The 9,459-nt window shown below is 37.4% G+C and overlaps 2 protein-coding genes and 1 non-coding gene across 3 annotated transcripts; 2 read left to right on the forward strand and 1 right to left on the reverse strand.

The window, feature by feature from the left end:
• Positions 1-1,336: 1,336 nt before the first annotated feature.
• Positions 1,337-3,301, forward strand: LOC141007020 (mesenteric estrogen-dependent adipogenesis protein). The gene is made up of 5 exons (XM_073479343.1): positions 1,337-1,609; positions 1,703-1,839; positions 2,385-2,500; positions 2,588-2,761; positions 2,856-3,301. The coding sequence occupies exons 1-5, from the start codon at positions 1,407-1,409 to the stop codon at positions 2,868-2,870; spliced, it is 645 nt and encodes a 214-aa protein (XP_073335444.1). The 5' UTR covers positions 1,337-1,406; the 3' UTR covers positions 2,871-3,301.
• alox5ap (arachidonate 5-lipoxygenase-activating protein) lies at positions 3,217-7,580 on the reverse strand. Its single transcript, XM_073479344.1, has 5 exons — positions 7,416-7,580; positions 7,225-7,306; positions 5,671-5,741; positions 4,173-4,254; positions 3,217-4,094 (listed from the first exon to the last, which is right to left on the reverse strand). The coding sequence occupies exons 1-5, from the start codon at positions 7,483-7,485 to the stop codon at positions 3,932-3,934; spliced, it is 468 nt and encodes a 155-aa protein (XP_073335445.1). The 5' UTR covers positions 7,486-7,580; the 3' UTR covers positions 3,217-3,931.
• Positions 7,581-9,366: 1,786 nt separating this feature from the next.
• Positions 9,367-9,438, forward strand: trnae-uuc (transfer RNA glutamic acid (anticodon UUC)). Its single transcript has one exon. It is a non-coding gene; the product is annotated as a tRNA-Glu (tRNA).
• Positions 9,439-9,459: the final 21 nt, after the last annotated feature.

Below are 9,459 nucleotides of genomic sequence, written 5' to 3' on the forward strand. Positions count from 1 at the left end.
TTTTAGCATTAGCTAGTTGTTTAAAATGTGTTTGACTTTCTCATTTATCTTATTGAGTCATAATTATGATTTACTACAGAGCTGTGTCACACCCGATAGGTCATATATTATGCGTTATACTGAAACAGGAAGTATACACATTTTCAAAATAAAAGCACAATAGTTGTTATTACAGGTCAAGTATTAATGGGAAACAGTTACCTATATTTAAAAATGATAAATAGCCCATTTAAAAATATATAAAAATAAAATGAAAATAAACTTTTAATATATATTAAACATATGAAATACAAAAAAATATTTGGCCTTCTCTATGGTCTTTATCCCTTCTTCTGTACTTTGTTGTTGTCAATATTATTTCCACAATAAACTGATTAACTGTTTGATCCATTATAGGTATCAACCAATATGGCTTTTTCAGGGCTGGTACAGATATTGATTATTAGAAATCAAGAAGACAGATAACCGATATTTTGAACTGATATTCATTTGCAGCAAATGAAAGGATATTGAAATATTGTACAAATATAGAAAATATATTAGAAATATATGTATATATATATATATATATATATATATATATATATATATATATATATATATATATATATATATATATATATATATAACAACCAGTGATGAGATGAACCCAGGTAAAATGTATTTAAGTAACTGTTTTAAGTACAATTTTCAGGTAATTAACTTGAGTATTTCCTTTTTCTACTACTTTATACTTCCTCTCCACTACATTTATTTTGTAAATTCAACTACTAGTTACTTTGCAGTTTCAGATTAATTTATAGTTTATAGGCTATTAATTGTGATGTGTTACCAATCAGATAATGTATTGGCAACCTGAAAAATCACAGATACCGATAATCAGAAAAATGCTGACTATCATCCCTGATAATCAGCCAATGATCATTTTCAAAAACCAAGGAGATGTCTTCAAAATTATGTTTTTTGTCTGACCAACAGTTCACAACCCTAATTATATTATATTTAAATAGTTAATAGTTATATAAAGCAGGCATTTTTCTCAATTAATGACTTATCCTAATAAAAAGTGCTCCAAACTGCATTGAATTGATTGTCTGTCAATGACTAAAAAAAACACCGGGACTTCTTATCGATGAATCTTTGATTATACTATCAAATACATTTACATTTACAGTGATATATAACAGACACAATCAGCAGGTGCTTTTGTTTGATAACTGACTTAAACATGAACCATTTCTGTTGAAGGGATTTATTTTGTCGAAAGCAGACCGGAAGTCTTGTTGAGTAAACGTCTCTAGCTTGACGGTGTTTTGACGGTGTTAAAGCTGCGGACTTGAGTCCGTCATTATAAACAGCAGCAGACGCAGCAGCAGAAGGAGGTGCAGGAGACAAAAAGTGTCAACATGACGATGACCAAAGAGTCCGACGGCAGCACGATAACAGTGACCGCAGTGGAGCAGTTCCTCAAGGACCCTCCGGGCGGGTTCTCCGTGGAGGTCCTCGACTCCGAGCACCGAGTCCACAGCGACCCGGAGCAGAGCCTGGTGCTCATCGATGACTTCCACTGCAGCGAGGGGAAAGTAGTTTTCCAGTGCTCGAGAGGAAGGTGAGGAAAATACCTCCAAATGCACACATATGTTCACTCTGCACACACACAAAAAAAATCTTCTTCAACTGTGTGACTTGTTTTCCACACCAGGGAAGTTAAAATGCAGAATCTCTGGGAGTACACCAGCATGAGAAACAGTGTGCTGTCCAGGAGGATCTACCTGCTGATATCAGCCTGCGAAGAAATCTGTGTAAAGACCAACAACAAGGAGGCCAGTGAAGTCAGAGGTAATTTAAACTGCATCTTACCACAGGACTTCAGCAGGACTCCAAGTAAACCCATTTCCGCGAAAAACACAAAACAAAAAGGATGAAAAAAACATTCCCATAGTAAATCATGATTAGCAGATAGTCAGAATTATGAGATGAAATGTCATGATTATGGGATAAAAAGTCATTATTATTAGACAAAAGTCAGAATTACGGAGTCAAAAGTCAACATTTATCTAATAATTGTGACTTACCATGGGATTTTTTTTTTAAGTCAAAGTTTTCTTTTTTTTTTTTTTCTTTAACTGGCAGAAATGGGCTCCCATAAGCCTGTGTGTAATACGACACTGGTATTTTTAAGTTTGCGCGAAACAGTATTTTTGACCCAGTGTACTTTACAGCTTCAGGCTGTGTCTCATGCAGTTTGGTGGTGGGTGACTCATGCTTGGTCATTTGGGATGGGTGGAGTAGAGGAAGTACAATGGCAGCACAGTGCTTGTACCATATGACAGCATGTTTTCTTTCTGGCCTGTTCTTATGTGTTATCTTGAATCCTGTATCAGTGCTGCAGCAGTACGTGGTGTCCATCAACAGCAGCAATCCTTTAATCAAGTGGCAGATGGAGAGAGGACTGGACTGGACCATCTCTTCGGTTGCTGGGGAGAGCTACAGGGTGGATGTAAGCAGGTCTTTCTGTCACTTTTATGGCATTCACTGCATTTTTCTCATTATTTGTTGATTGAAAAATGTGTTTTCCCTATGTCAGGTTGACTTGACTGAACTAATGGAGAGCTGGACAGCAAAAAACACCAACGTCATAACCAATGGATTAACAAAAGTCCAACCCGTGTGGAGAGACGCCTCCTTCACCCTCAAATACTACACTGACGCCCTCTTTGACTTCCCACACTGGTTTGGCTTCAGCAAAAGACAATTCAAGGTAGGTGTCTCTTCTTTTTCTCACTGCTTTCTGTTTTTGTGAGTGTGCACGGGGCAGTTGTTTAACTTGTCTTCTCTGCTCACATCTGTTATAGCTGAGACCGAAATGAGCCAGCCGGAGATCAAGGCGAGTTTATCTGCTCAGTTTTTGATGGAGTCTGCCTCCTCAAGAAGGTTCCTTGATGGACAGACGAGTGGCTGTGATGCCAGCCTGCCGGGTAAAGGACCAGCCTACCTCTTGGGATTACAGGAACTATCTTATAATCGCTGTTTGGGACCAAAGATTTCTTCTGTTCAAGGACAAGGACTGATGAGGGGATTCTGAAAGCCATGAAGATTATAATGCCAATTCTGTGTCTAAATGGATTGTAAAGGGTTTTATATTAGTCATGTACAGATGTTGTATGATGGGTTGAATCTGTGTGACTTGTAGACTTTTGTACTAAGGAAACAACATTTCTTTGTGAGACATTTTTATTTTTTAACCAAACGCACACACAATAAATGCTGTTTTGCACCCAATAAAAAGACTTCAGTTTCATACAGTGCTCACCAGTTAAAAGGTGAATGTGGAATTTGTGATTTTGAGCTGTATAAATGCTGGGAAGTGCACACACTGGACTTAAAGAGGTCATATTATCCAAATTTTTTTGGTTTCATACTTTTATTTGGGGGTCATAGTAGAATAGGTTTTCATACTTTAATTTTCAAAAAACACATTATATGGTTATTACTTATATGGTGCACTGCTGCAGCATTGCTTTTCACACTGTGTCTTGAACGTTTTAGCTACAGAGTCAGACATCTCACCTCTGTTCAATCTTTGGTGAGAGTTGCACATGTGCATTACTTAACGAGCAGGATGTAGCCAATCAAAGGCAGAGTAGGGCGGGTCATGCCAAGCAAGGTAGTGTGATCTAAAATAACACTGCTACAGCAGTAGCAACTATATGTCTGCTGACTGACTGGAGTTTATATATTTTATCATAAATATCTAAAAAAAAATCTATTTATATAACGCCCGTTACATAGTGACGCACAAAAGTCACGGAAGTAAAGGCCCGACTCCAAACCAGGCGTTTCAGGCAGTGCAGCCTGACCTTTTACATGCACAAGAATACTACGTAACACAGTAAAGGAAAGGCAAAAACCCCCAAAACATATGACCTCTTTAAGGGAGAAGGAGAAGAGCAGATGCAGCGCCGGTGATGGTTTCTACGTATTCCTTATAGTCGCTGCCATAGTAGCGTGTCAGCAGGTAGTTGAAGATGCCCACAACACACATCAGGAGCAGGAAGAAGAGGATGCGTTTTCCAAACAGGTAGCCGGGGGTGCTACAAATGAATTTAAGAAACAGTTAGTTAAGACACTAGTTTGTAAAACCACGCTGGAGGGCACTTGTGTTTATTTACCTTTGAGAGGTTTGTCCCATGTACCCAACAAAGTACTTCTGCCTGACGACAAGATAGAGGATCCCAGCAAAGGCGGCGGGAGCTTCAAACAGAGGACAGAAAAAGAAAAATGAAACTCTCCGGGCAATATATCAATTATATATCGTTATCATGATATGAGATTATATATTATCTTAGATTTCGTTATATGGAGATATGGCATGAGTGTTGTCTTCACTCATTAGTCATTATATCCATATTACTGATGACTAACAAAAACTCTCATAATATTCTGTGAAAGTACCAATAGTTATCCCTACTATAATAGAAAACATGGTATCGGATATTTGGTCAAAAATATATATTTAATGTTGTTGCCCGGTCCTAGCATGTCTGAAGTGCTTTGAGGAGATTTCCAGATATTGAGACACATATTGTGTATTGTGGTGTAGCCTAAAAGTATCGCATATTATTTTAAGACCATATAGATTGTATGGCCAAAAGTATAAAGACACCCTGTCCACTTTTGGCCCAGGGTTGTGTTTCATCGTCTTTTACAGTTAAAAAGTAACGTGAAGGGTTTTTTTTGTTTGTTTGGTTTTTTTACAAAAATTAGACTGTATAATTGTGAAAAAGATTGTTTTAAAAGTTAATGCAGTATTTAAAATGTTTTACAAGACACAAGGGCATAAATTTAGAGGGAAAAGTAGCTGTTGAAACACTTAATGATATATACAATATACAATCATACTTCAGACAACAGCGCCTTCTGTCATGTTTCACACTTTATTTTTATCTTGATTAGTTGTGAGTAAAGTGAACTCCATAAGTTAATGAATTTACTTGATAAGATAAAATAAGATAAGATAGAACTTTATTAACACCGAAGGAAATTGTTGTGCTACAAAAATGTACATAATAGAAAAACCAGTAACAATCAGTCACAGTCACATACTGGGCCCAGTTTAAGACAGTAAGAGTATTTAATATTAGTGAGTATACTGCACATTTTGGAGGCAAATACTGTACTTTTTACTCCACATTTATTTGTGACTTTAGTGACTAGTTACATTGTAGATTGCTGCATCAGAGCCAAAGTAGTGGGTTTTTTAATTCATTCATTTTATCAGCAATAGGATTAAAAAACAACACTGATTGCAAAAGTAAGAAAAATGTTAAATATTGGATCTAAGAATCAGTCGACCACTTTGGTTTTGAATTGGGACTCAACGGCTGAAATAGCTAATGCTGTTGTTCCTCAATGGGAGCCTACTTCCTTGTACTTTTGACCATCTAGTGTAAATGTTGTTTGAGTATAGGTACAGTTCTGAATTTGCTGCTTCTCAAACAGGTAAAGAGGTCACCTATACAAGAGAAATTATTTCTATAGACCTAGAACCTGTTTGCACGTGTGTGTGTGTGCCCTTTGTGTCCACAGGTGAGTTTACTCCCTGTGGGCGTGTTGAGTTAACACTACAAATCATGTTTGTCTACTTTACAAAATCTGATTAATGATTACCTTGACTGAGGCACAGACCGGCGCACCACATCACTGCCAGGAAAGTGGCATAGGCGTCCATGCAGTTACGACTGGAATAAACAATGTGTCATTAACACATATCAAGGAAGTCACCTGCAATTACAAACTATGAAGCAACTGTTACAACCGGATACCAAGCCCTTTTACTATGGGTGGTAGGATATGTGTTGAAACTGCAGAGCAGAAGTGAGTGTGACACGTAAAAGATCCACGGGATAAAAAACAGTCCAGGAGCTACAAAAACAAGTGTGGCTTTCTGAGTGTTGGTGGAACACAGTTGAAACAGGAAGCCAGGAAAAACTGAGCCCACTCTCAGAGTCAGCGCATACTGGCTGGTGCAATAAATTGCAATAATCAGTGCCGTGAGTTAGACAGAAACATGTCTCTCAGGACAGCGGTTCTCACCCTGCTGGTCAGGACCCAACAATGGGGATAAACAGGAGGGGTCACAAGCTGATTTGTTATTAAAAAAAATTGTTATATTCACATACTTTTTCTTCCTTTTTGTCACATTTTTGCAATTTTCTTGGACTGGAGACTTTTATTTCTTATACCCCTAATTAAAACAACCTGGGGAGAACAAATGAGTCATTGGTTAAAGGCCACACTAAGGCCTTGACCTTAGCTTTATTTTGTATGGTCACAATAAACCACTGCTTTAAAGCAATAAAATGTACCTTGAATACTGACACTGACAGTTGAATACTGACACTTTGGTTTTGCAGCGTGGTTTGGAGGCCGACCCAAAGCATCAGTATTTGACTCTCTGGGGATGAGACTCAAGAATCAACTATCTTTCCCTAGGAAGTTACATTTTGAGACTCCATATCACTCCCTAAACAGACCTTTTGTTCATGTAATGTACTGCGTAAAGAACAAGAAATATAATTCTTAATCATTCTTAAACTGCCAACACATTTCTGCATTATATTTTAGAGGCAAATGTTACAATTGTTTTTGAAATCCTCGCACTACCTACACAACAGGATGTTGCTCAGATATTTCCTTTCAAAAAAAGGAAGTTAATTGTTGCTCATGGACTTGAGCCACTAAGGCTAAACTGTCATGTCCGTTTCAAGACCTTAATTTCAAGCTTCATCCTGGTTTTCATGGTGAAGCATTATTAGCTGTGGTGCTACAACTTATGACTTTATTGACTATTTTTCTGATTAACCAGTTAATCATGTTGTCTATAAGATGTCAGACTAAGAGTGAACAATCACAGTTTCCCAAAGTCCAAGGTGCCACATTCATATTGTCATTTTTTTTTTAACTGAAAGACAAAACACTGACAGAGCCAGGACACCTCTGACTAATGTTTTCCTAACGGCTGTTGATGTTTTTTCCAGGAAGCATTCAAATGAGCTCTGTACCAGCTTAGGCAAATGAGGACTGCCGCTCAGTGGGAGTACTGTTTATATATGGGGAAGTTTATGTGTTTTATATTAGAAAAAAAAACACAAAATCATCCATTGTTTTCATGAATTAACAGAGGAAATGAGCATTGTATTATATCAGAGAAGGGGCACTTACTTGGCACAAGAAACCCTTTCAATAGCCGATGCTTTGGCATTTTGATTGTTGCATTCCTTCTCTACTTTCAGGGCAAAGAATGCTTAAAACACAGAGATCATTTATGTCACCACAACATACTTTTAAATACTGATTTAGAGAACTATGATATGATTGACAATTATTTAAAGCAGCTTCTCGCTTTTTCTCACCGTTCTGAAGTACGCTGATGAGGGTGACGATGACCAGCAGGTAGATGCTTTCCACCACTGCGGTGTACATGATGTGAGCTGCAGGAGGAGGCGGATGGAGAGGCTGAGGGAGACGTGTCCAGTGTGTCTTTATGGCCAGATGCACAGTATAAACCTGAACTGTCCCTCTATGACATCACGCACACCTCCATCCCACAAACATGTTTGTGGCTTCCCCTTTATGTAAATAATGCTCTGGCTTAATACAAAGGGACTCAAACAAGAACGCCTGCTACTTCCTCTGTGTGTGTTTGGGTGCACACACGTACGTTAAAATTTACATCTTTGTTACTGGCTATCTGGTGTTCATCAGCCCTAGAGGCTCTTCAGGGGGCCTTTACAGACTATTTCTTGTGAATGAGCATGGGAAATCTATATTTATATGACAGGATGTGCCAGAGATAAGTGAAATATCAATAGGCATTTTTCACAGAAGACATTTTTGCATATCATTGCAAAGAAAAAGCCACCAGGTGTTGTCATTCAAAGGTTTATTAACACTATTAATTACACCTGTGCTCTTCCTTCTATGACAAGTCAGAGTGTCTGCTGCAGTGGTGAAAGGTTTTGATTGTATAAGCACAGTGAAATCTAGCTGTTTACAAGCTGTTTCAATGACTGGCTCATCCTGACTTGGCCTACCTACAGTCAAACAGCACCTGCATGTGCTTTTGAATGGTAATGCAGCTTTCTCTCTGCTCCCCCCCACAAGTTAATCCAGCAGATGCTGCACATAGAAATCACAAAATGAAGTTAACTTTTCCTATTGATGGAATGAATTCAAGCAAAGACACCACCAACTCCCCCAACTGGCAGTGTTGTATGATGTACCCAAAGGTCATACCTGAGTAAAAGTAAAGACATAACATAAAGACTTGTCATAAAGACGTAACATGTTATTTCGGTAAAAGTGAAAGTCAGTAATACAAATAGAACCTGAGTAAAAGTCTCAGTATCTCAGTATCAAGAATCTGATATTTACTAAGGTATCAAGAGTAATTTTCTAGCAAAAAATGAACTTAAGTATGAAGAGTACAAGTCAAAGTAAATTATACATATACAAGTATTTTTATACTGTATAGTAATAGTCAATGTTATTGGCCTGGCCAATTAGAAGATCAAATATTCAAAAGGTTTCTGACTATTGGAATCCATGTTTCTTTTATCTGATAGTCAGTAAAATTAGTTCATTAAAACATTAACTCATTTGGTATTTAATATGAAAAGTAACTAGTAACTAGTTATTAAATTAATGTAGTAAGTGAAAAGTACAATATTTACTTCCAATATGTAAATGAATGGAAGTACCTCAAAATTGTACTCAAGTACAGTACTTGAGTAAATGTAGGTTACGTTCCATCACTGCCAGCTGGTACAGTTAATACAGTTAATAATACATTGCATAAAGATGCCATAAATTAAATTGGGCAGAGATGGATAGCTTAAAATTAAATTAGCAATTCCTTTGAAAATGTAATTATCAATTCATAATTTAAAGACATAAAGAGATATTAAATGGCTAATTTAATTAGGCTATAGTTTTATTTTAATGTAATGCATTATGCAGATGTTTCTCACTAGTATATGATAGCTCTTAATTAAATTAAGTATTTAGTCATCATAACAAATGCTGTGTAGTCCACAATGATTCATGTTGCTGCTGCTAGCTAAGGTTAGCTAGCGTTAGCTAACTGAGGGGCTAGCTTACTAGCAACAGGAAACGATGCTAACAATGCTAGATATTATCAAACGAGATAGTACAGAAGGTAAACACTGCAAGAGTTTATGATACTGACTGAGCTCAATATCTGCGAGTGTGTCCTTGTTTTCGCAACCTAAAAAGACCAGTACAGGCCACACGATATACCATGTTGTCACTTTAAAAGATGTGATAATACCCAACATGATCGCGTCCCATATGGTCTAGCGGTTAGGATTCCTGGTTTTCACCCAGGCGGCCCGGGTTCGACTCCCGGTATGGGAACGACTCTTTTGATCTTTAAAA

The sequence above is a fragment of the Pagrus major genome, chromosome 13, assembly GCF_040436345.1.
Source record: "Pagrus major chromosome 13, Pma_NU_1.0".
In the NCBI taxonomy this organism is placed as follows: Eukaryota; Metazoa; Chordata; class Actinopteri; order Spariformes; family Sparidae; genus Pagrus; species Pagrus major.

Coding starts and splice junctions, on each gene's coding strand:
- alox5ap (XM_073479344.1), bottom strand. CDS start 7,485: ATGTACACCGCAGTGGTGGAAAGCATCTACCTGCTGGTCATCGTCACC. Junction 5,742..7,224: donor GAAAGGGTTTCTTGTGCCAA/GTAAGTGCCCCT, acceptor TGTTTATTCCAG/TCGTAACTGCATGGACGCCT. Junction 4,095..4,172: donor ATGGGACAAACCTCTCAAAG/GTAAATAAACAC, acceptor ATTCATTTGTAG/CACCCCCGGCTACCTGTTTG.
- LOC141007020 (XM_073479343.1), top strand. CDS start 1,407: ATGACGATGACCAAAGAGTCCGACGGCAGCACGATAACAGTGACCGCA. Junction 1,840..2,384: donor GGAGGCCAGTGAAGTCAGAG/GTAATTTAAACT, acceptor ATCCTGTATCAG/TGCTGCAGCAGTACGTGGTG. Junction 2,501..2,587: donor GGGAGAGCTACAGGGTGGAT/GTAAGCAGGTCT, acceptor TCCCTATGTCAG/GTTGACTTGACTGAACTAAT.